The 26,481-nt window shown below is 42.1% G+C and overlaps 1 protein-coding gene and 1 long non-coding RNA gene across 5 annotated transcripts in view; one reads left to right on the top strand and one right to left on the bottom strand.

The window, feature by feature from the left end:
* The window catches only part of SLC9C2 (solute carrier family 9 member C2 (putative)), a 54,622-nt gene that overhangs the window by 8,537 nt on the left and 19,604 nt on the right, over positions 1 to 26,481 (top strand). For all 4 annotated transcript variants that reach the window (XM_084781930.1, XM_084781929.1, XM_084781928.1 and 1 more), the window contains exons 6-18: positions 2,388 to 2,504; positions 4,805 to 4,966; positions 8,171 to 8,270; positions 10,305 to 10,448; positions 11,342 to 11,510; positions 12,419 to 12,500; positions 13,389 to 13,552; positions 14,683 to 14,802; positions 16,123 to 16,220; positions 17,954 to 18,073; positions 21,193 to 21,391; positions 22,202 to 22,390; positions 23,780 to 23,929. In XM_084781930.1, the coding sequence (XP_084638056.1) occupies positions 2,388 to 2,504; positions 4,805 to 4,966; positions 8,171 to 8,270; positions 10,305 to 10,448; positions 11,342 to 11,510; positions 12,419 to 12,500; positions 13,389 to 13,552; positions 14,683 to 14,802; positions 16,123 to 16,220; positions 17,954 to 18,073; positions 21,193 to 21,391; positions 22,202 to 22,390; positions 23,780 to 23,929 (1,814 nt within the window). The remainder of the gene's footprint in view (positions 1 to 2,387; positions 2,505 to 4,804; positions 4,967 to 8,170; positions 8,271 to 10,304; positions 10,449 to 11,341; positions 11,511 to 12,418; positions 12,501 to 13,388; positions 13,553 to 14,682; positions 14,803 to 16,122; positions 16,221 to 17,953; positions 18,074 to 21,192; positions 21,392 to 22,201; positions 22,391 to 23,779; positions 23,930 to 26,481) is intronic.
* LOC311599487 lies at positions 8 to 2,374 on the bottom strand. Its single transcript, XR_014779912.1, has 3 exons — positions 1,723 to 2,374; positions 491 to 637; positions 8 to 110 (listed from the first exon to the last, which is right to left on the bottom strand). It is a non-coding gene; the product is annotated as an uncharacterized lncRNA (long non-coding RNA).

Here is a 26,481-nt window from a genome sequence, read left to right as displayed (position 1 = left end):
GTCAGCTTCCCTTTCCTCACTCTGCAGGTACGAGGAGACGGCATTTCCTTTGGTTGTATTTTTCTTGCACGGTTTATGCAGCCAGCAGAATAGGACTTAGGGCTTTATTTCTGCGAGGAGAGCCAAAGTCTGAGAAATCTGGTACTTAACCCTATCACTCAGAGGTCACATGGGGCATTCCAAAACTTCACCTCCAGATTAAAAACTGGAAAACTGATTCCTTCACAACAAAAACTATAAATACAGTATTTTAGGAATAACAATAATGATGATAGTATGTCAACTCTATATTTTTAATTATTATTGCTTCAAGACCCCAAGGTAAAAAAGAAGATTAACCAGGTCCAATCTTCTTAAAGATGTTGATGATGATGATGGTGGTGGTGGTGATGATGTCACTTAATGTGATCAGTTTGGATTTTTATCCAATGACTTATATTAAACAGTTGCTTTTATTTTATTTTTGAGACAGGGTTTCACTTTGACTTACCTGAAGCTTACTGTGTAGACCAGGCTGGCCTTGAACTCAGAGATCTGCCTGCTTTTGCCTCCTGAGTGTGGCCTAACAGTTGCTTTTAAAATACAGGCCTTCTTTAGTCATGGTGTTTGTCTGAAGATGCTCGGTGTTTGTCTGAAACTATAAATAATATGCAGGCATAGACTGACTGTTTTGTCTTATGTATCCGCATGTATGACAAGACTTAATTTATACATTAGCTTCATGAAGAAGACAACACGGCAGTGGTGGTGCACAACTTTAGTCCCAGGACTTGGGAGGCAGAGGCAGGTGGATGGAGCTCTGTGAGTTTGAGGCCAGCCTGGTTTGCAGAGCTAGTTCCAGGACAGGACAGTCACAGTCGGGGCTACAGACAGAGAAATGGCTGTCTCAAAAAACCAAAAGGAAAAATAAAAACAAAAACAAAAAAACCAAAACAAAACAAAGCCCAAACTGAAAACAAGAACAACAAAACCCAAAACAAAAGAAGATAATATCTAAAGACAAACAAGGAAATTGTAACAATATGTGTTGTAATTAGTTATTTAAATCATATGAGTTGTTTATTTCTGCAAGTTTTCATTTTCTACTTTGAGACCTCATTTGGTCTCAGAGGACTGAAGTGATGGAGAGCGAGATCACAGATATATATATATATAACAGGCTAGTGTGCATGGCTTTTGTGCCTGGCATCTTTCATTTATAAGGTCCTCAAGGTTCACTGTGCTGTGATTGGACCAGCATTTAATTCCTTTTGTGGAGGGATAGTGTCCTCCTGCATGCATGCACTCATTAGCTGACAAACACTGGATTGCTGCTGTACAAACACCCATGTACATATAATTACTGGGTTATATTCCCCCTCCACACACCCCCTCTCTTATTTTTTTATGCAGTCATGACTGTCCGGGAACTCACTAGACCAGGCTGGCCTCAAACTCACAGAAATCCTCCTGCCTCTGCTTCCCCATTCCTGGGATCAAGGGCATGAGAGACAATGTCTGGCTATTTTGCACTTTTCTAAAACGAGCTCTTCTTCTGGACTCTGATATTTATTCAAGCTGAATGTGGTGTCTTAAGATTTGTCTCATCCAGAAGCTTAAAAAACATTTGCGGCAGGGTGTGTCGATAGCTCAGTAGATACAGCATTTCCCACATACACACGAGGATAGTAGTTATGATCCTCTTAACACCCACTTCCAAGCCAGGTAGACATGGTGGCTTACCTGTAATCCTAGTGTGGGGAAAGGCAGAGACGAAGACTCTGGAACAAGCTGACAAGCCAGACTAAGTGAAACAGAGAGCTCTGGGGTCCGTGAGAGACCTTGCCTTAATATATGAGGCAGAGAGTGATTGAGGAAGACAGTTAATGACAGGCGACCAGACACGTGCGTATGTAAACATAAAGTAAAAGGAAAGGAACAGATACTTGAGTCAGTGGGCATCCAAAGGTTGGCTTTAATTGCCAACTTGTCACAACTCTAGGTCTCAATGAGAGACTGTCTGTATAAAGTTGGCTTGTGGGCACGTGTGTGTTTGCGGATCGTCTTGACTATGAGTTAATCGATGTATCAAAACCCAGCTCACCATGGGCGGCACCACTCCCTAGGCAGAGGGTCTTGGACTGTGTGAGCACAAAGAGGGAGCTGAGGACAAGTAAGAATGAATGCACTGCTTTCTGTCTGTCTTGATGTGTGAAATGTGTGAAATGTGACTAGACGTTCTAAATTTCTCATGTCTTGACTTCCCTGCCATGGTGAGCCATGGCCTTTTATGATGGTCTTGTTTTTGTTTTTGTTTTTCTGTCATGTTCTACCTCCTCTCTGTTTTCTATGCAAGATCATCGTTTCTACCCACTGCGTTAAACTATGTTCTGTGTTTCCTTTCCTAGGCATTTCTAAGATGTACACGGATATCATCAGAGGGGAGTCACTGATCATTTGTAGTTTCACGTGCATTTTCTTTGGAATTTTTCGGGGCCACACAACTAACGTGTCCATGTTCAGGGGTAAGATGGTTGTGTTCTGTCTGTGTATTTTCTAGAATTATTCTTACTGAAGTGAAGGTGTATTTACCTTTGCATCTTTCTCTGTACATTGTTCTTGGACTAACTAAAATGACAAGTTAGGCAATGAGAAAATAGCTACCATCTTTGCATTTTATTAATCACTAAAATACAAAGTGTGGGGCTAGAGATATGGCTCAGAGGTTAAGAGCGCTAACTGCTCTTCCAGTGGTCCTGAGTTTAATGTATCTGTATCTGATGTGATATGATGCCCTCTTCTGGCCTGCAGGTGTCCATGCAGGCAGAGCACTGTCTACATAATCAATCTTTAAAAAAAAATCCTAGCAATTAAAAAAAAAACCAAAGTGTGAGTTTTATTGATCAGTAATATGCAAGCAGGGTTATATGGGAGGGCTGGACAGAGAAAAAAGGAAGGAGGAAATAATATAATTCTATAATCTCAAAATATAAAAGAAATAATTAGAATAATAACTAAAAGACCCCATTTCCTCTCCCTCAGCAGCATGCATGCATACACAATTGCATCATCTGGCTCACCTTATCCCTTGAGCTGGGATCACTCTGTTTTAAAGTCATTGGGTGTTAAGAATTGACTTGGTCCCCCAGAAGATGCTCCAGCACACAACAAGGATATATGCTCAACCATGTTCATAGCGGCCTTATTCATAATAGCCAGAACATGGAAACAGCCTAAGTGTCCCTCAGTAGAAGAATGGATAAAGAAACTGTGGTACATTTACCCTCCCTGGGATACCCATATAACCCTGGGATACTACTCAGCTATTAAAAACAAGGAATTCCCAAAAATTGTGGACAAATGGATTGAACTAGAAATGATCATAATGAGTGAGTTCACCCAGAAGCAGAAAGAGTCAAATGGTATATACTCACTTATATCTGGACACTAGCCCAAGGGGCGTGTTCTGTGAAAGTCTTCACTTACCAGGAAAGTGGGATAGAGGTGACGACATCCTATTGGGACTCTAGGTGAGAGAAGCATGGGAGAATGGGGAAATAGAGGGATCCAGAGGGTCCTAGAAACCTACAAGAAGAACACTATGATGGGTGGATCTGGGGCCAGGGGTCCTGCTCAAACTATGGCATCAACCAAGGACAAAACCTGCTGTAAGCATCAAACCCCTACCCAGATCTAGCCAATGGACAGAACATTCTCCACACTTAAGTGGAGAGTGGGGACTGACTTTCACACGAACTCTGCTGCCCCATATTTGACCACGTGCCCTTGATGAAGAGGCCCGGTGGCACTCAGAGAATGGATAGCAGGCTACCAAGAAGAGACTTGATATCCTAGGATCATATACAGGGGGGAGGAGGTCGTCCTCAGTCACAGGCATAAGGGAGCAGAATAGGGTGAAAGTGGGAGGGAGGGAGGAATGGGAGGATAACAATTGAGATATAATATGAATGAATTAATAATAATAATAATAATAATAATAATAATAATAATAATAATAATAAAGAATTGAGTTGGTCCTAGATTTGAGGGTGAAAGCAGACTGTTAATGCAGTGTTAGTAAAAACAGGCCTATGAATGACAATAGCCATATCTGTGTGGCTAATGATCACTGGGGTGTGGAATATGTTCCCTTGACAGGTTTCTAGATGCTTTAGTGGTATTTAGAGAAAAGGGGGGAAAGTCTGGTCGTAGCGTGAAGGGGGAAATGGACCTCCTGGTATATTCTTGTGAGAGCTGCACGAGGAGGGTAGGGAGGTCTGAAATCAGAAAGCAACGCTGCTGGAGGAGAAGGCGTCCTGCAGTGCTTCCCGGTTAAGGAGCTACAGAAATTTGGGTCGATAATTTTTAAAAAACGATTTATTATCACATATTAACTATGTAATGGGTTTCATTATATTTTTATATGTCTACATAACGTGTTCCAACTGTATTTACCCCTGTTAATTCTCTCTTGTATCTTTCCCCACTCTCCCCACTAGCTACGCCTGTTTAATGTCTTTTGCGTGTGTGACCCAAGGAGTTCCCTGAGATTGTTCAGAGGAGTGTGGGTGGGGGTTTGTTTACTTCTAGGGGAGGGGGAGCTGAAGCGGGAGGACACTCCTAGAGAGCCTGTTTTTCAGACTTTCTCTGGGCACTCTGCCTGCTGAAGAACAGGCTTCTTATTCACAAACCTCGAGAGCAAATCACACTGAAAAGCCAAACAACAACGACGACGACGACGACGACGACGACGATGACGACAAAACCCAGGTGAGTGTTTAACTCAAGTTTTTTTCTCTCTCACGTTCTCTCTTTTCTTTTTTAGAGTTACATGTAATCATCGGACTCACCTTTGATATTTTTGGAAGCACGGTATGCGGATATTGGTGTACAAGAGTCATTCAAATCATACTGACGGACCTTTTTAGCAACACCCTGACTAACGTTGTTCTCTGTTTTTCGCTGGTGTACATGACTTTCTACCTTGGTAAGGCAAACAAATGCAAAGCTACTGTACTACTGGAGAGCCTATGAATCTTGGTTTTGCCATGCTCCCTGCTCCAGACTCGTCTTCACGACTTCCTCCTCTTTGTGGCGCCCCCTTCGTGTTTTGTCACATCACCTTTCTGTCATCTCTCCCGGCCTCCATGTCCTTTCCTCTTTGCACTCCTACCTCTGGGTATTCGCTTACCCCTTTGCCGCTCGCTCTGTTCCCTGACCCTACAGGTGAGTCACTGGCCGGGGCCCTAGAAGTGGAATCAATAGGGAGTTGTTTCTGTTCGGACTGTTGAGCAGCTTCACCAGTCCGAACAGAAAGTTGTCAGAGAAGTTCCCGAGGTCTTTCCCTTAGTAAGCAGAGAAGGATGCCGAAGTAGCGATCTTCTCTTGACTCTAGAAGGTGGGAAAGGAGAGAATCAGGGGTGCTTCTTCATACCACCACTCAGTTAAGTAAGGAAAGGCACTGTTTTCCCTCTCGATATGTCGCCACCTAGTGGTTGCTCACTGCCCTGAGCCAGTCAAACTAGAGAACACTTTCACAGAAGGCTCGGTTCCTTAAGCTTTGTTTCTCTTCTCCTTTGTGAAAGTTGTGTGAGTGAGTGCCTTCTTTTTCTTTTGGTTTTTTGAGACAGGGTTTCTTTATGTATCCTTGGCTTGACTGTCCCGGACTCCCTTTGTTTGAGGCTGGCCTCAAACTCACAGCGACCCACCTGCCTCTGCCTCCCGAGTGCTGGGATTAAAGGCGTGCGGGCTGGGCGTGTGCCACTCAGCTTTTCCACCTCCCTACCAGGCTGTGAGCCTCTTGAGCATGAGTGGGGTGCATAGTCAGCTCTTTACTTGATCTGTTTCGCCTCTTCTCAGCCAAGCTTTGAGTTTGCCAAATGCCCGACAGTAATTTAACACATGATGATTGAATGAACCAATATCCTTTCTCAAAGGTGTTTTTGAGCAGGCCAACTCCACATATACTCAGTCAGCGTATACACAGACATCGGTCAGCGACGTTGGCTAGTACTTAGCCTCTCTAAGCTTGTCTCTTCATCTATGCAAACCGTCTAAAAATAACTCACCTGCATCGGGCACTGCAGGCATTAATGAAGTGTGTGCTGGGAATTACTATGCTTGGGAGCTGGAGGTAGCGTAGGGGCTAGCAAGAGCTCAGTATGCACATCGGCTCCCACCTCCTTTTGAGTGGCAGTTGTTCATGGGGGTGGGGTGTCTTTATACCACGCAAATCAAGGCTTTCTCCCCTGCCCCAGAGATTTGTTCTTAAGCCTCTGCCAGCTCACCACTGAGTTCCAGACAGGGTGGTGCTTAAATGCTGGCTCCCTTCCTCTTCTAGAAATGCAGGCATTTCCGGCCAATGCTTTAACAGATTAAATGAACAAGAGCTGAGGGCAGAGTGGCAAGACCAGGATTTTAGCCACATTTTCACATTCCCCAGCCCTGACACATACGTTTTTAAGTTGAGACGGAGTTGTCACATAATTTATAGTGCAAGTTCCTTATTTTCATTTAGCTATGTAACCAAAATGTTGAACTGTTCAGCTCAAGTCATTGAAACACAAACATTTGATAAAAAATGTGTTTAAAATCCAGCATGAAAGAAATCAAGATATGCTAGGCGGAGGCACACACCTTTAATTCCCAGCACTCAGGAGGCAGAGGCAGGTGGATCAATGTGAGTTCGAGGCCAGCCTTGTCTACAGAGTGAGTCCAGGACAGGCAAGGCTACACAAAGAAACCCTGTCTCGAAAAAAACAAAAACAACAACAACAAAAAAGAAAGAAAGAAAGAAAGAAAGAAAAACAAGAACTAGCATGTACCCATTATAAAAAACTGGAAATAAGATTTCTCCTATTGTCATATTTGCAGAACTATTAGCTTTACTCTACTTGATTTCTTTCTTTCTTTTTTTATTTTTTAAAGTTAAATTCAGTTAGGTAAGTAGATTTAAAAAAAAAAGTCCAAAGTGAAGTTAAGTGAGTAAATAAATGAAAAGAACTGTGGAATCTTCTTTCCTGAGTATTAACAAGATTTGCAGAGCAGTAAAGCCAGTGGATTAAAGTCAACACCATAGTCACAACAGTGATCATCGGTTGCTATGCAAATATGCCAAGTAATAGTTCATCTAATGCATATGTGGGGTGCTACTATTTTACACTTGTTTTGCACGTGCAGAGACACTAACAGAAAAAAAGAAAGGTCACATTCCAAAAGCACCTTGCTCCGCCCCGTTTCAAAGCTCTTCCACCTTCCTTTGGATGGTCTTTTCTTTAATTAAATTTATTTTATTTTATTTTTAATTTTTATGTGCATTTGTGTTTTCCCTGCGCGCGCGCGTGTGTGTGTGTGTGTGTGTGTGTGTGTGTTGTGTGTGTGTGTGTGTGTGTGTGTGTGTGAAGGTGTCAGATTTGAAGTTACAGAGAGTTGTGAGCTGCCATGTAGGTGCTAGGAATTGAACCTGTGTCCTCTGGAAGAGCAGTCAGTGTTCTTAACCGCTCAGCCACAGATGGTCTTTCTCTTCTTTTCTACCTCCTGTTACCCAGGGCTCTTTGGAGACTCTGCAGCCCACCACCTTTAGAGTTTACGGTGTTCAAACACTCTTCCTAGACTATGTTTCAGCGTTTAGAGCCCAGTGACTTGCCCCTATAGTGAGGTGAGGGCAAAAGCTCCAGGAAGCAGTGAGTTTGGTCAGCAACTCCAGGCTCACCCAACACAATGTCCCTGAGGTGCTGAGCAGAGATTATGTAATTTCTTTTCCCACTAGCTCTAGCCTCAGTGATGATGTAGGGTTGGCAAACTGGGTAAAATATGCTCTTAGCTAAAAACAGCCTTATGAAAAGAGCAGAATATATATAAAAGAAAAACATCCTATGGAGATGAAGATTATATGAAGTTCGAAGTCCATAGTGCTTTATTGGCCAGCTGTTTGTTTGCATCCTATCTCTGGTTTTGTACAGAATACTAGGCAAGGAGAGTTCCATGGCAGGTCACCCATGGCTCTTTATTATGTTGCCCATTGCAGAAGCAGCATTGCTATTCCCCGACCTAGTGTTAGGCTAATCCCTTGAAGCAATTTTCTAAATAAGAAACGCTCCTTTCGACTTTCCTATGGATTCTTTACTCAGAGCACACCAGTGTGCAGGTTTCTTCGCAATCAATTTTAATTCACTTTTTTTTCTCTCCCCAGTGGAATATTTTGGAATGTCTGGCATTGTTGCTTTGGTCACGGTAGGCCTGAATTTAGATTCTTTAAGCTTTAAGCCGAGGATGGAGTTCATCATTACTAAGTGAGTTTTCTGTTGTGTGTTCAGTATAGATTTCATAGAATTCCAGCGGTTAGGCCATCCTGTCTTCAAGGAGGCTAAGACAGTTCCATTTATATACATATTTCCATCTTTAAAGTTTCAATGTGCCAACAATGATCAGCATTTTGATATCCTCATTCTGAGCAAAGGATCAGTGGTTCCGAGACCACAGCGCTTTGAATTGTGGGTGTTTTTCCTTCATATCACACTTGGGTGACATCATCCTATTGCATGAAGGGAGGAGGTCAGAGCAAGAGAGATGCATCACCAGCAAAACTTTTACCTACCCTTTCCACCTGGTGTTAAAAAAAATGTGACAGGGATGGCGTTGGGGTGGGGGTGTGGGGATCAGTGCCTTCTCAGACAAATGGATTAAGGCCTTCCCTGAGAACCTCGCAAAATCACAGAATTGTTCAGAATCCAGACACTGAGTCGCAATCTACCAAAGAAATTCCCATATCAAATGAAAGCAGTTTCCCATGAAAATTTGTTCAGTGTTAAAGTTGTTTTGAAATACTGTCTTTTCTATATTCTTTAGTATTTAAAGTATCCTATAAAAATAATAAATAGCCACAATAGAGAATGCTCCTTTGTTTATTTTGGTTTGGCAAAATGAAACAAAATTGGCACCTATAACTTTTGTTGCTTTGATGTGCTTGTGAATGAAGCCTGGGACTGGCTGGTTCCTGAGGCTTATTTCCAGGGCAGCAGCTGAGCTTGGATGCGCTCTTGAGAGTGGGCGTACTGTCACTTACCAGTATTGTAATCTCACATCCTAGTCACCCAGTTGTCTATTCTTTCACTTAGGCCACTAATATTTTCCTGGATGTTGAATTTTAAGCCAGAGGCAATAGGAGTAAGACAGCTCAAAAACCAAAACAGCTCCCCCGCCGGCCCCACCCCCACCCCCACGCAACAACAAAAACATGCCGTCGTTAAATGGCATTCAAACTAACTAGAAGTACTCTAAGCTCATGTTTCTTTTGGGTCCTGCTATTTGCAAAGGAACTGTCAGACTCTGTGGAGATATTTTAAAAAGCATCCAACTCATCGGTTACCCTACGACAGCTGAGAATTAAGCTCTGGGATTTCAGGCCCTCGGTTCCTACCTTTCTCCAAAGGAGCCCTGAGCGGCTTGAATTAGAAGCTGGACATCACTTGGAGAGTCACACCTCGTGCTAATTAGATCAGATAACAAGCTTAATCTGCAGCTAAAACAAGGCTTCCCAGCGCTCCTTCGCTCGCAGAACGGTTTACTTCTTCAGCCAAATGAGGTCGTCCCCAGAGAGGGAATCAAGAGGGGGTGGGGCTTGCGATCTGCCTGTGACGTCAGATCTGGCCTTGACTCTTGCAAGCCCGCAGGCAGAGAGAGCATAGTAGGTTTTCCATAAGCAACCTAACAGGAGTCTATTGCTCTCCCGTACTTAACCACCGTGGTGGTGCAGACGGTCAGCACTGCAGAGACTCAGAAGAGGTCACGTCCCACTAGAGTGCGTCAGTTGGAAAACACAGGAAAAGAACTGATTTCGAAGACTTGTAGGGACTCAGCAGATTGGGAAGCGGACGAGAGACGTTCCAAAGTAAGGGGAGGAGCATGTCTCAGCAAGAGGCGTGGTGAAGAGGCATTGGGTCACCATCCTTTTCACCTGAAGGTACCCAGGTGCCTCTGCAACCACCGTCGCTCTGGACTTCGAAGTGGCAGCTCCAGTACTAGATAAAGTGCTGGCTAATCCCAGAGAAACTGGTGCATCACCAGCTTGGGGAGGGCTCCGTTTCTCTGCTTTGCTGTTGTCGTTGTGCTGGGAGAGGCACCCCATGAGTTTTGGTGTGATGAGGATAATGACCTGAGTGTCTTAGACTGACAAAACGTAGTCTCATGCTGACTGTAAGTGTGATGGAGGCCACAGCTTCCACCGAGATGACAGTGATGGGCATAATGTAGGTGCTTTCGTGTGAAGAAGAATCTACTTAAAAAGTGCATTGATTAAAATGTCATTTCCTTTTCATCTCTCCTAGGTTCTTAATAATGTGCTCATCTGTGTATGAACATTTAATATATGCATTCTTTGGCATTGTTATTGGCTGTGGAGAAATCAAGTATTTCAGATTTCACTCACTAGTTTTCACTGTTACCTTATTTGTAACAGTGAATTTTGTAAGGTAATGATTAGTTTCTTTTGTTGGGCTTATATTATTTTTTGTATACATGTGCATATATGTATTTAGGTCTGTGTGTATGTGATGTGTGTGTGTATGTGTGCATATGTGTGTGTATGGTGTGTGTGTTTGTGAGTGTGTGTGTGGTGTGTATGGTATGTGTATGTTTGTGAGTATGTGTGTGTGGTATGTGTATGTATGTGTATATATGTGTGTGGTGTGTGTGTGCGTGTTCAAGGATGTGTAGGCCTGAGGCTGATGTGGGATGTCTTCTTCTACATCTTTTTCTACCTTATTTAAAAACTTTTAAAAAATTACACATGTATGTATGTATTTGCATAAACACATACATCCACATATTTTAACGTCAGAGGGCAAATTGCAGGAGTTGATTCCCTCCTTCCACCATGTAGGTCCTGAGGATGGATCTCAGTTTCATCCACTGACCCATCTCCTGTATATTATATTATATTATATTATATTATATTATATTATATTATATTATATTTACTGTAATAATTTTGGTTTTTTGGGGGGCCAATCAGTACTTCTTCCATTTCCAATTTCTCAGTCGTTCCAATTTCATCACTGCATTGATAAGTCTGTCAACATACTTTGGAGACCTGTCCGTATAGGAACTTATTACCCAACTGCAAATTATACACCATCGTGTGAACAGCAAAGCCTTGTACTTGTGTAGACATCCTCCCAGTATTTACACACTAGAGTATAACACAGTTCAGATTGGCTCCAGAGACTTAGTGGTGACCTATGCTGTTCTCTCAGTCATGGAAACTTTTGGATGAAGTTCAGCACTAAGTACATGATTTTAGCTGTGAGTAACATCCGTGTATGGCGCCTTTTTAAGTTTATTCACGCTGTCTTCCTGCCCACAGGTTGCTTACTGTGATCTTAGTGAGCCCTATTTTGATGCACTCAAGCTATGAGTATGACTGGCGATGGGGCGTTGTTATTGCATGGTCTGGAATTAGAGGCGTTTTTAACTTACTCTTGGCTCCGGACATTTATAATTTTTCTGAGTATAAACTAGAGGCACCACATATGGTAGGAAAAATAATCATGTGTTATGATTATTTTTATTTATTCATTATTACTTATTTTGTAGCGTACTATAGCTAATCTTAAAGTTAACCAACTTTGAATTAGATTTTCTTTTTTGAATGCATTCTTTTCATTAGAAAAAGACACCGTCAGAAAAAGGTTTATGTGGATAGTGACAAGGGGCCAGTGTTCACATAATGATTTTAGCATGGCTATTTGTAGACTTGGTTTCCAAGCCAGACTCCACTGTTCACAAGTTCACTGAACATCAGATTCTAATTGAGGAGATGACACTTCATAAAACAGCTGACACCCAACCGAGCACACAAATGGCCATGTTTTCAATAGCTACTAGAAAATGTGAGAAGAAAATACCCCCATCTAGAACATTCAATCCCATATAGGTGCTAGAACAAAACTTGAGTTGCTCCTTATGTATGCCAAGGGAAGAAAGAGGCTATAAGTGGATGTATTAAGGATATCCTTTATTTAGTCTTCAGACTCATTTAAAAATGTTTGACTGAAACTGGGCATGGTGGTGCATGCCTTTGGTCCCAGCACTTGGGAGTCAGAGGCAAGCAGATCCTGTGATTTTGAGGCCAGCCTTGCTGACTTTACATGGCTGCTGCTAAATGAGGCAGCTCTGGAAAGATCTCTCAGGGTCCTTATCCTAGAATATACATGGTTAGTCTTTTTTTTCTTTTCCTCATTCGAATTGAAAGTTAATTACTGCCCCAGTGTACTATGACCAAACAGTGTCCACAAACAATCCGTTTGCTTTAACTTATTAGAGACAGAGGTTAGAAATATAGATTGAGTTAGAATTCTGCAGGCAGTTAAATGAACATTGTTCACCCCTGGTAATAGTATTTGATATTTTTGCTCTAAACATCTATATGTTTTGTTTTTAGTTTATATTCTATATACAAGTACTGTCATTACTGACAACAGGAATAAATTCACATATGATGCTTCGGTCAGCCAAGACATTAGGTAAAGTATATGTATTATTGAGAGGTTTACTAGAGAGAAAACACAATGAGAGTATTAATGGAGGGTTCCGTAGACATTTGTTATGGACCTTAGGAATTGTCTTAGAAATGAGTTATGTCATTAATGGAGTGTATGTAGACAATTCATTGATTGCAATATTGGTTTACATAAATTTAATAGAAACTAAGTGAATAGAGTCTTAAAAAAAAAAGCCAGGTCTTTTCCCTTCTACCAAAATGTCTAGAGTAGGAGGATGACTCTGCTGTGCCAGGTTGTCCAGAGACCCAGGTTGCCTGTGTGCTTGCAGGGTAGGAACTGCACATCCCTCCAGTGTAGCCAACATGAGATGAACTGCTGTGTCCACAGTCTAACCTGCTGGCAAGGAGGAGTTGGGGCATAGGGACTGGAGGATAAGCAGCTTCTCTTTAAGGACAAACCCACCATTTTCCTGCACATTCCATTGGCTAGAGCTTAATTACATGAGACACACAAGTGACAGAATCTGGACATTTTTGTTTTTTTCTGGTCAGCTATGCTTTTACTCAAAAGTCAAGGACTCTCTTGGCAAAAGGATGAAGGAGAGGATGGATGCTAGGAGACACTTCCCAGGGCCTTCTGCAGCTGCCTATATCCAAAAGGAATTTGAATTTGAAGACAAAAATATACATAGATATAATAAAATCACAAATGGGGAATACTCAATAACATCTAAGAGGAATTTGAAGCGATTTATAATAAATACATAAGAACAGTTAAAAATACAAATAAACATTCTAGGTAAAAAAGCCAAAGTAAGATCATTGGTAGTAGTAGTCGTCAAAGGAGGGCATAAAAACTTGCGTGGGTACTCTCCTAAGGCCTTCCTTTTTTTTTTTTTTTAAATCACAGGTTTGTGTGCTCTCTCCCTCCCAAGACAAATGGCTGTCCAAAATGCCATTCAACACATACAACAGATTATAATGAATACAATAACTTTATTAAAGACAGAAAAAATTTTGACAAACGTCAACTGGAAGGTAGTAGAAGAAAAAGCAAAGATTGAATACAATCCTGTGAGTTGACATGCACAGCGGCAGCCTTACTTTCCCTCTCTGGGTCTTCCTGTCTTTCTCAAATGTGAAAAACATGAATCTGGGGCTGGGGAGAGCTCAGTGGGTAGAGAACTTGTCACACAAGCCTCAGGACCTGAGTTAGATTCCCAGAACGTACATAGGGAAGCCTGGTGAGGGGTGCGTGCTTGTGATGCCAGTGCTGAGGGCCCTGGAGTCCATGGGACGGCCATACCATGCTCCTCGGTGAGCTCCTACTTCCATCGATAAACTCTGTCTCAAAGGTTGAGTATCTACAATTGTCAGGGAGCAAATTTAATTAATAAAAATCCCTTTGAAAAGTTAAACATAAACTAAAAAAACAAAAACAAACAAACAGAAAAGCAAGGCAATGGCTATTCTGAGGAATGATATCTGAGCTTAGCCTCTGGCCTCCACGCACATGTGCGCGCGCACACACACACACACACACACACACACACACACACACACACACACACCTGCATATGTGTACATGCACAGCCACACAAGCCTGATTCTACTAACTAGATGCTGGAAAATATTTATTAGCTGGTGAAGCAACTTTAATTCTGTCCCTAAAAAGAAAGTCTTCATGACTGGCCATCTTTCTTTCTTTCTTTCTTTCTTTCTTTCTTTCTTTCTTTCTTTCTTTCTCTGTCTCTCTCTGTCTCTCTGTCTGTCTCTGTCTCTCTCTCTCTCTCTCTCTCTCTTGGTTTTTCAAGACAGGTTTCTCTGTGTGGCCTTGTCTATACTGAACTCACTTTGTAGACCAGGCTGGTCTTGAACTCACAGTGAGTAGTGACTGGCCTTTCTATCAGATACAAGGAGAATGGGTATTAGATAAGATGAATTCCAAGCAACGATCCTTGCCAAGATATTCACTACAGGCTGAGATCCTGAGAGAGCTCTCCCTGCGTATGATAAAGAGCAGAAAAATCAGGCTGATGTGCAGAATGGAGGAGCAGAGCTGGGTTTAGAGTACAGGCTGGCTTACTCCAGTCTCACATAGCTCACCATTCAGCAATTGCACGGGAGCTACTGAAACCTTTGCTAGTGCCTTGTTTGTCCTGTCTTAACCAGCTTTACTCATTTTTAACTTTTTGTCTCTTCAGATTTTAAAACAGACTCATACTGTTCAGGTTTCCCATAGTCCCCATGATCCCAAAGAGGAGTCCCCAACAGATGAAGTTTTAATAGAAGAGGCCAGATTGCATGTAGCTATTATACAAATGGTGGGTATTCAAACAACCTTATTTTTTTTTCTCTGACATGCCTTTAAATCCTTACAGTTTTGTGGTGACTATAAACTTTTTGGTCTCCTTATATAGTATACTGACTGTCAAAATTAGTGTTTGAGTTATGGAAATGTATGTATTTACTTATTTGGGGTATGTGTGTGTGTGCACATGTGTGAAGGCCGGAAGTTAATAATAGGTGTCTTTCTCAGTTGCTTTCCACCTTATTTTTGGAGACAGTGTTTCATCCTGAATATGGAATTTACTGATGTGGCCAGGGTAGCCAGCGTCTCCCCATCACTGGAGTATAGGCTGGAGCTGAGCCTAACCTCGGACTTGGGTGCTGGGGCTCCAAACTCAGGTCCCCATGTTAGCATGGCAAAGGCTTTCCTGACCGAGCAATCTCTGTAGCCTGAGTTATTGAAACTTAAGCAAAACCAAACCTTCCTTCCTTCGGCCTTGAATTCAAGTCACAAACATTTTGTTTCTAACAGCAGTAAATTTTAACTGTCACTTTGTAGACTCCTTTAGATGGCTGAAAGGTTAATACATACATACACCCCCCCCACCCCCAACCCTCCCACCCCCACGTGTATATATATATACACACACACATATACATACCTCGTCTCACTAGGTATTCTGAGCTGATCTTGAACTCATGACTATCCCGTTTCAGTCACGCAGGTGCTGGGACTACAGGTGTGTGTCATTACACTCAGCTGAAAACTGCTTTCTGGAAATTTAATACACCAAATTCTTCTTAACACAATTCCCCACCTGCTTATTTAACTTCTAGCAGTGAAAGAAGTTGATAGAAGCCGTGGTGCACCCATGGCCTACTGCCGGGGCTAGTAATTACAGTGTGATCAAGAAGCTAGCTACTCAGTGAGTGAAAGTGCTTGCCACCTCGCCTCAAGACCTGCGTTCTAGCCCCTGGACCCACTTAGTGGAAGGAGAGAACTCTTTCCCACAAACTGTCCTCTGACCTCCTTGTGCTCACACACACTCACACACACACACACACACACACACACACACACACACACACACAAATAAGCAAATGTAAAAATAGCTAAATAAAAATTTATAAAGAGGCATAAGTCAATGTATGCTTTGTTTTTTTAAGGCAGGATTTCACTGTAGCCCAGGCAGGTCTGGAATGCAGGACAATCCTCCTGCCTCTCAAGTGCTGGGATTACAGGTGTGAGCCACAGTTCCCGGCCCTCCAATTTGTGTTTTGATCCTTTGTAATTTTTATTTTAATGTAAATATTTATAAGTATAGAATACTAAAATATAAAAAAAAATGTTTCAGAGTAGCTTTGAAAAGCAATGTAACGATGGAATCCTTGGAGTAGAGGCAGCTCGAATATTAATTGGTGCAACCAAAAGCTACTGCCCCATACCTGGAAAGTAAGTGAGATGCTTCTTTAATTGATATTTTCTGAAAGAGATGAATATGCAGCCATGAGCACACTGAGAACTAAATGTCTGGGCTAACCGATCTACCGTTCCAGCTGTCTGTTCCAGCTGTCTGTTCCAGCTGTCTGTTCCAGCTGTCTGTTCCAGCTGTTTACCTGTCCACTCATTCATCTATTCAATAATGTTTTTTTTCTTCTCCTTCCTGCCCCTTTCCTTCCCCTCATCCCCCCGCCTCCTCTCCTACCCTCTCTCCTTTTCTTCCTCTCTCCCTCCTTTTCTTTTTTTTATGCTGGGCCTTGAACCCAGGGCCTTGAGCATGCTAGGCAAACGCTCACCACCGTCTGCGTCCCTACTCCTGTCTGTCTTGTTCGAATGCCCCTCTCCGCCCTGCCTGCTTCTCTCATCAGTTTCATAACTTTGATTCAGGCTTAGATAAGAGACAAGGGAATTCATGGGCGAGAACCCATATTGCTTTAATTGCTCTTGTAATTGTTTTACTTTTGTATCATATTCACTAAGTTGTTGGCAAAGGTGCAGCAGCCCGAATTTTCTTATTGCTCTCTGGGGATGGCGTGAGCTTGGGAATAGTTGGCCTAAGAGATGGTATTGCTAGATGCAGGGCCGTCTGGTGGGAAAACCTCAGTGTCCTAGAGACGTATCAGTATCTGTTCTCCGTCCTGCAAGCATCAGTGAGTTGTGCGATCTGAGATGGCAGTAGAAAGACCAGCCAGGCTGTCATTACTACTTCAGCAGTCTGTCAATCTCTGTGGGAGACCTACCATTGGCCTGGGGAGTGCATTTGGGAAAGTTGGGGCATTTGCTTGCCCTTAGGGTTGGGTAATGTGAAACCAAAAGAAGCTTAATTCCAGAACTCTAAAGAGGGCTGGTCTAGAGAAGGTTTGATTGGGTTCTGTCTCAGGTCAGGGACAGATCTGGGAACAGGGGCACAGGAGTCCCAGGCTGAAAATGTTACTGAAACATGGCTGTGGTGGACATGTGACTAGGCACGGCACCTAAGGGCGGCTGAGCAAGTAAGCACGTTCAGTACGCCCGCAGTAAATTGATATTCAGTATGGCTTCCCCCTTTTTATTGTCCCAACTGAGACACTATTCTTTTTTTTTTTTTTAAGATGATCACAAATCCATGATCTTTATACCCACAAACTTGTCATACATTACAATGATAAATCAAAATGATTCAGAGACAAAGGCTTCTGTGGGGGACAGAGGAAGTAGACAAAAATGCTGATGCCATCAATTCAGAGAAAGTTAAACCATGTTTGAAGTTATCAGTTAGCATATCTGACTTTGGGATATAAAATATATCTAAGCCAGGTTTTATAATTTGACTATAACTCTTCTTCAGTTTCAATAACTTTTTCCTTTGCTCTTACATCTCTTGGAATAGAGTCAAAAACCTTTATAAAGAAATTTTATTGTGCTGAGAAAAGAGCAGAGGGGCAAAATCCTGTTTAAATTAAAACGAATTGAGAGAAATGTTTTAAAAGGTCCATAGAAGAGCAAGGGGCTTCTCTGATCTCATTTTTCTTCTTAGCCCTTCTGACCTGCTGTGCTAACGGGGTCACAGAGAACTGTTTAGCATTCTCTTTTGTGACTCCTCTTTTTTTAAAAAAATTTTTATTAATTTATTCTTGTTATATCTCAATGGTTATCCCATCCCTTGAGGCACTATTCTTAATAACATGTGTGTGTGTTTTTCTTAGATTCATGAGTATTTCTGATGTTTCAACCTATGTGAGAGCTAGAAGCTGGCTTATAAAGTTTAAAAACATGTTAACTTACTTGGAATATCACAAAGAGAGGGTACTTTTTAATGTGCCTGGGTAAGTACTATGAGCCTTTGAAAGCTGCATACTCAGTATCATCACTTCAACATTTTAGAGTAGAGCAGTGCCACCCCCACCCCCATGCAAACTAATTTTGTGGCAGATGTGAACAGGTTAGGTGAGGGCTGTGTCTGTCTCTTCTGTCTCAACAACTTTATCGACACTTGTAGTTTTAAAAATGATGGCATTTTAGGGCTAGCTTATATACCATGTCGCTTGCAGACTTCATCTGGGTGGAGGACTGAGCAAGGGTGAGCGATATCTATGATGGGCTAAAAATAGCTCAGTGAAGCTCTGTTTGTGGCACTAGGACAGTAGTTACATTGATGTTGAAAATTAAGGAAACCCTAAGAATGCCTATCACTGATTTTCCAAAATATTATAAATTACACATTTTGCTTAGCTTAGGTAGAGTTTTCACTTATATAATTTTTAGAACAGGAAAACAACCTTTCCCCCCCCAACAGAGGATGCCAAAACAAGAACATACTGGAAATGGTTTTTGCTTTCTTCCATCGAATAGATTTAGAGATAATGAACACAAAAAGTTAACATGAGCATAAATATAATAAATTAATCCTCTAGCATCTGAGATAATATGTTCAGGAGCATTTGTCTTTTTACTCATTGTTGTGATGGGGTACTGGACATGAAACAACTCAAGGAAGAATAATTTTGGCTCCCAATTTGATGAGGCATAGGGCATGATGGCAAAGGAGGGACGGCACTGGGAGAGCAAGGCTGCTTGTTCATATCTGGGCAGGCCAGGAAGATGTGAGAGATGTTTGGCTGTCTGTCTCTCATATATTCTCCCTCCCTTCCTCCCTCCCTCCCTCCCTCCTCCCTCCCTCCTCCCTCCCTTCCTCCTTCCCTCCCTCCCTTCCTCCCTCCCTCCCTCACTCCGTCCCCCCCTCCCCCTTCCACCCTGCAGCTGTTGTGTGTTTATGACTGCAACAGCCACATCATACCCTGAAGACATCTCCCCACCACATCCGTCTTCATCCTTTGGTTCTCACAATCCTTGCACCCTCTTCTAAGATGTCCCCTGGGCCTCAGAGATGGTGACGTAAACGGCCTATTTGAGGCCAACCACTCAGCAGTGCCTTCTTCTCACCACGCTGGCCGGTTATGAGCCCCTGCTTTGACTATGGCCCACTGGAAAAAGAAGTTCCTCTGGTGGAGGCTGAGAGCTTTGCTGGTCTGTGGGTATGCACCTACGGATTTGGAAAGCAGTTTAACTGCATGTCCACTTGACAAAACATCATCAGCTGCAGGCCCGCCATAAGGACTGTGGGCTCCCTAGCCACATATATGCCTTCCAGGGGAGTGTGCGTTGAATCTAATCAAGACGTGGTCGGTTCTCTCAGAACACTTCACGCCGATATTGAACCAGTGGGCATGTCTTGCCAGGCAGTTCAGCATTGCAATACTCAAGGTCTATGGCTGAGTGCGACTGTTGATGACTTCCCCATTGACCGTCTGCATAGACAGCACCTTCCAGCAGGGAGGCAGCTTCCAGCTCAGGCTCTGCTCCATTCCCTTGGGTCCTGTGTGCAGAGCATGTGCTGTCTTTGGCAATAAGGACGTTAGAATATCTAGTTCTAGTGTGTAAGCAAGAGCAATGGTGACAGCCTGGACTGTTTCGGAAGTCTCTGGGAGCCACCTGGGCAACAACTTAAGGAGGAAATCCCACATACAAGGTGTTTCTTTTGTTGTTGTTTGTTTTTAGAGACAGGGTTTCTCTGTGAAACCTTGGTTGTCCTGGAATCACTCTGTAAACCAAACTGGCCTCAAACTCACAGCGATCCACCTGCCTCTGCCCCCCAAGTGCTAGGATTACAGGGGTGTACCACCACCGCCTGCTCCATGGCGTTTCTTAATCCAGTCAAGTAATGCTATCATATCAGGGAGCCTCTTTTGTTCAGTTCTACTTTCAATGGATTAGAAAGTTTTAAGAAATGAATATGGTAATTATTAAGTATTTTTCTTATTAAATTTTTTTATTAAAAAAACCCACCCAAAAAAACAAACAAATAAACAAAAACCAAACCAAGCCGGGCATGGTGGCGCATGCCTTTAATCCCAACACTTGGGAGGTCAGAGACAGGTGGATCACTGTGAGTTCAAGGCCAGCTTGGTCTACAAAGAGAGTCCAGGACAGCCAAGGCTACACAAAGAAACCCTGTCTTGAAAAACAAACAAAAAATTTTAAAACAATGCTGATGAATAACACATTTTCCTCCAAGTTCTTAAAAAAAAAATCCCACAGAAATATTATAAAAATATGTTTTTGTTTTAATACCAGGTATGGGATATGGGGCTGTTTTAGATTGTCCTCAGCATCTGGCTATGATTTGCCTTGTGCTCTAGTAGGGGCGTGATTTTGCCAGCTGCAGATAGTTTCTGTGAGCATATGAGCTTCAGAGGGTATAAGGGTTGTTGTCGGTGGCAGGATTGTTGTTGTTGGCTGGTTGTTGTTGGTTGCTGTTTGTTAAGTAGTCATGTTCAAAGAAGAAAGAACAACAAGAAGAAATTAGATATCTGGACGGCAAAGATCAAACTTGCACCAAGGAACTTAATGCTCCTAATCAGTGCAGAAAGTAGTCTAATGATAACATTGTCCCCTTTCCCCTCTATCCTATTTTCCTCTTCTATCTAGTGTTTGATGGTTGAAAGGGTAGAAAAGGGGCGGAGAAGGGTGGAAGGAAAAAGAACCCACAATGTAGTCAAAGTCTGGCTGTATTTCTTACTTTTGATTTATTATATACATTAACAGAATCATCCTTTTAACTTCCTCTATTATAATCTATATAAAGTACACATTAATAATAATAGTAATTATTATTATTATTTTGGTTTTTTGAGACAGAGTTTCTCTTTGTAGCCCTGGCTGTCCCAGAACTCACTGTAGAGACCAGGTGGCCTCTAACTCAGTGATCCTCCTGCCTCTGCCTCCCAAATGCTAGGACTAAAGATGTGTGTCACAGTGCCCTGATGTGTGCTTGTTCTATTTCATATCATTTCTGTGTTTGATTTGTGTACACAGGTGTTGGACTTCCCTGTTTACTGGTTATACTTTAAATGATCTGATATTTTATTTGTTCTTATTTTTTCAGGAATAATAAATTTCTGATTTTTGTCTATCGCATTATAATTTCAGAAGAATTTGAATATGCAACGCATGTTGTAACAGTAATGTATATTTTCCCTATGATAATACATTTGTGGCCAACTGCAAGAGAGTTGAACGTACCGGCATTGATGTCCATAAACTACTATTTTGTCATTTTATATACATTAGAATCGGCACTGAAGGTACTGTGGAAAATAGAAATATGCTGCATAAAAAGAATAATTCAGATATTTTGATCCACTTTTGTTGCCTTATTATTGAAATAGCTTGAAACCAGAAGCTGTTTGCTATTACAGCTCATGGGGTCCTGAGACGTTAACAACCTTAATTTCAGCCTTGGACATTGGCTAAGTCACATAAGATCAGAGAGAGACTCCCACGGATTAGGTGAAAGAAAACTGAAAATATCAGACATAGATACTTCCTTTAAACTCTCCCTTAAAGAGTGCAGGAAATGAATAAACAAATGAACTGGCTTGAGAGCCCCATGCCAGGCTCAGTGGCAATAGTTTCATTCTTAACAGTGTTACACAAACTTGTTTATTGCTTTTAAAGTTTTGAATCATATTAAACATTTTGATGTGGAAAATCAACAATTTAGGGCAATTCCAGGCACATAGCTTAAAATTCAGCTTTTATAATGCAACTCATGGAGCTGGAGAAATGGCTCATGGTTAGGAGCAGGCACTGCTCTTGCAGAGGGTCTGGATTCAGTTCCCAGCATCCACACTGAGGAGCTTACAATCACCCATAACTGTAACTCCAGATCCGGAGCATCTTGGGCTCTCTTCCTGGACTCCGTGGGCACCTGCACACATGTGGCGTACACAATCATACACTAGGGTGAACATACACAAACACATAAGATTTAAAAAATTTTAGGATACAACTCATTTCCAGTTGACATACAATTTTAAATATTTCCCTCTCCTCTATGTCAATGTATAGTTGTAATGCAGTAACATTCAATTCTATTTGCATTTTTGAAACAGATATTAATTTTAAAAAGGAAATACTTCCTTCAGAATTGGAATACTTTGGACTTTTTCATCATAGTTATCGGAATTGTTGATATATTGTGCATATACTTCGTCAAACTGAGACCAGACAGCTTGCTTCTCATCCAGTTTACAGTGATATTAGGATATTTAAGAATAATTAGGTTTCTTCCTATCTTCAAGGTAAGGCTTCTTATGCTAAAATACTGTTTTCCAGCACAGTTTGCTAAGTGATTTAATATGTATTGCTGTTTTTGAAAGAAATGAGAGAGGGAGTTGTCTCTTCCAGAATGTTTTTCGAATAGACACCTGCCTGGCTTGCTCTTCCACCTTCTTGTCATCGCTTACAGCTTGTCTTCACAGAGGCTTTTCCAATGGCCCCAGATAAGAGCAGAGCCTTGGAGTTAAACCCCGTTCTTTTTGTCCTCCTCTGTCTGCCTAATTGTTATTTTCCTTCTATTTATCAGTGATACAAATTTGTTGTTCATGAGGCCTGCTATGTAGAGCTGTATATGTAAAATCCACTTAAAGGAATAATTTTGGTTCTCCGCTATTTGCTTTATGAGTTGAGATACAGGCTAAGAGTTCACGTAAGGTATAACCGCATAGTACAAACTACTGGAAATCAAGTTGAATAGTGAGGCTAAGATTTAGTATGGCAGAACTTTCTTTAGACAATCAGGTTTCATGCTGATGTCTTGTACACATAAATGCAAGATATTTTTTTCCCTAGGCAGTATTTCTTTGTGTAGCCCTGGCTATTGTGGAACTCACTGTGTAAGCCAGGCTGGCCTTGAACCTGGAGATTCCACTGCCTCTGCCTCCCAATGCCTGGGATTAAGGGCATGTGCCGCCATGCATGGTGCAAGATAATTATTTTAGAAGCAGTACTCTATGGAAAGTTTTAAAGATGGAATACTTTTTTTAAAGATGTACTTTTGTGTAAGACAAATTGTTGTGAAACTTTTGGGGGAGAGATGTGAAAAAACTGTCTGTACATCTCAAATGGGTATCCAATGACAGGCCAAAATAGTGATTTCCAGTCCATCTTGGCAAGCCCATGAGTTTATTGGGGTTACTTACAGAGAGATGGGTGGCTCAGAGTCGACAGGTTAGCTTCCTTTCCCCAGCAGTCCTTCCCATTACATAATTTTTGTAAGAAGCCTGTGACCCTTGTAAGTTTCAGGGACTTTCTGATACTTGTGAGTGGTTTATTTATTTAGTCTTAAGGAGTCTTCCTCCAGAATAGAACATTTCAATTTAGAGGAGATTGTTAAACAACACAAATCTTGAGACTGTGCCCACCAATTCTCAACCACTTAGCCCTTCTATCTAGTACTGACTGAACAAAATAGTAATGTATATTTAAGAAATCTGTTTTATTATATATTTGGGTTTTTTAACTGAGCACTTACTCTTTGCCAGGAACTGGGAAAAACACTTTATATAGCTTATTCAGTTAAGCTTTTGTCATAGCCTTATGAGGTAGATGTGACTTCTACATAAAGTTAGGTGCCCTAAAAAATTAGACTTAATGAAACATATGATGATTTCCACACCCTGTTATTCCAGATTATAATACCAATACTAATAAATATGGCAGATGTACAGATCAAAAAGAGCCTCAGCTTGATGTACAGTATTACAAAAGGCTATGTCAAAAGTCAGGAAGATGCCAAACTCTTGGTCAGGCAAATCTCTGGTCGTGAATCAATCTATCGGGTAAGAAACAGGCAGTGGCCATTGTTTGGAGGTGGTGGTACAGGTGGGAATGACCTTCCTTAGGAGTGTTCATATCTTGTAAGATCAGCTTGTTGTGTATTCGACCAATGGGCAGATTTCAGTAGTCAAACGGGTTCAAATATTTGTTATACAAGGTGCTTCAGAGAACACTAAACTTTTAATTTGTGTGTGTGTGTGTGTGTGTGTGTGTGTGTATGTGTGTGTGTGTGCATGTACATGCCTGTGTGCTCTCATATGTGGGTGCATGGTTGTGTGTGTGTGTGTGTGTGTGCAATTGGATGTGCTATGTGAGACTGGCAAGATACAAGACAAAACAAGACAAGACACAACAAACAAAAAACACCAGAAAGAGAATTGAAAATGTTGAAGAAAGCGAAACTTGAACCGGGTACTTGTGGGAAGCCTCGTGGTGAAGTTCATGGCTGTGGAGTCACAGCTGGTGATGAGGTAGGTATGAGAGTTGAATGAGTCAAAGACAAGCCCCTGGTCCAGGAAGAGCTGACAAGTCCAGGACGCGACTCAGCTTGCTCTTCAGGTGCTGTCTGAGACAGCTCCCGGGAGCCTTGCCTCAGGTAGCCCTCTCCTGCTCACCATAATCATGCAGTCACAGATAGATGGATGATCTCTGGGCATAGTCCCTGTTTCAGCTTTTCTCACAACTTTCAGCTCCCTCCCCCCTTTGCCATGAGAACTCCATGGTGTGATTTTCCAGGTTTCTAGTCCAGCCCTCTCTTGCATTTTCCAGCCCTCCGCTGTGTTCCTTTTGCTCTCTTGAGGACTTATTAAACCATTACTTTAAAATTTTGACACTCATGTTCCCATCTTCAAAAACTAAAATATCTTCTTTCTCCAAACAATGGTTTCCTTAAAAAAAAAATTAACAGCCTCTTGGGGCTCTTATTTTAAACATTTCCCTGTTTCCTGCATGAATTCGTTCTTGAAGTCCCATTTCGTATATGTTGCATTTGTTTCTTATCTTCCATTCTTTTTCTTTTCTTCACCCCATTGCTTCAAGGAAACGATAGTTGAGAGTCACTCTCCCAGCTCAAATAAAGCTTCTGGTTTTAAACACAACAATGAGTTGAAATCCTAGGCACGAAGTCCCTAGTACAGCATTTTTGATGAATTGTGTGTGTAGCTAGAGGGCTGGTGGCCACAGCTTCTTCTTGCAGTGTGTATCCTGAGCAGTGACTGTTAGTGGCCTCAGGCCTGCAGCCAGAAGAGAGATTATGAAGTTACCTACCTTCTTTATAGGATCAATATTAATATGCAACAGAGTTTTATCCTGTAGATTTATTATAAAAAAATAGAATACAAGGGATGGGATAACCATTGAGATGTAACAAGAATAAATTAATAAAAATTTAAAAAAAATAGAGAGTGAAATTAAAAGAGCCACTAAAAAGCTAGGTTGCTGCTCTCTAGAAAGGGTACAGAAAAGCCAGTGCGGTGCTTCTCGCCTGCAGTTTCAGCAGCTGGGAGGTTAAAGTGGGAAGACTGATTTAAGTCATGCTGGACTACACAGTGAGCTCCAATCCAGCCAAGGCTACACAATGAGACCCCGTCCCTCCCCTGGCACAGCCCCCCGAAACAACAAACAAACAAACAAACACAGCAGAGAACATGGAGAAGTCCATTTAAGAAAAGACTTTAGAAGAAGGAAGATAAGAAAAGACAAACAGGAGCTGGAGAGGGAGCTAAGAATGTTCAGAGACAGTTAGGAGAGGACAGAGGGAGCTGCCTTGGTAGCAGGTATAAAACAAACCTTCACTAGCACTTTTTTTTTTACTTTATTAATTTATTCTTGTTACATCTCAATGGTTATCCCATCTCTTGTATCCTCCCATTCTTCCCTCCCTCCCATTTTCCCCTTATTCCCCTCCCCTATGACTGTTCCTGAGGGGGATTACCTCCCCCTGCATATGTTCATAGGGTATCAAGTCTCTTCTTGGTAACCTGCTGTCCTTCCTCTGAGTGCCACCAGGTCTCCCCCTCCAGGGGACATGGTCAAAGGTGAGGCATCAGAGTATGTGAGAAAGTCATATCCCACTCTCCACTCTACTGTGGAGAGTGTTCTGTCCATTGTCTAGATCTGGGTAGGGGTTTAAGGTTTACCGCCTGTATTGTCCTTGGCTGGTGACTTAGTTTGAGCGGGACCCCTGGGCCCAAATCTGCCTATCATAATGTTCTACTTGTAGGCTTCTAGGACCCTCTGGATCCTTCTACTTTGCCATTCTCCCATGCTTCTCTCATCTAGAGTCCCACTAGAATGTCCTCCCCTCTGTCTCAGTTTCCTGGTAAGTGAAGGCTTTCGTGGGATCTTCACTAGCACTTTAAGTGGAGGACTCCAGGGGCCTTGAGAGATGAGCCAGTGGTTGGAGCACTGGCTGCTCTTTCAGGGGATCCAGTTCAATTCTCAGCACCCACATAGCGGCTCACAGCCATCTCTCACTCCAGTCCCGGGGGATTCGGTGCCCACATCTAGCCCCACAGGTACCAAGCACGCATATGGCGCAGACAAGCATTCAGTC

The sequence above is a fragment of the Acomys minous genome, assembly GCF_964271855.1.
Source record: "Acomys minous genome assembly, chromosome: 1".
NCBI lineage: Eukaryota > Metazoa > Chordata > Mammalia > Rodentia > Muridae > Acomys > Acomys minous.
This window is presented reverse-complemented; position numbering and strand designations above follow the sequence as displayed.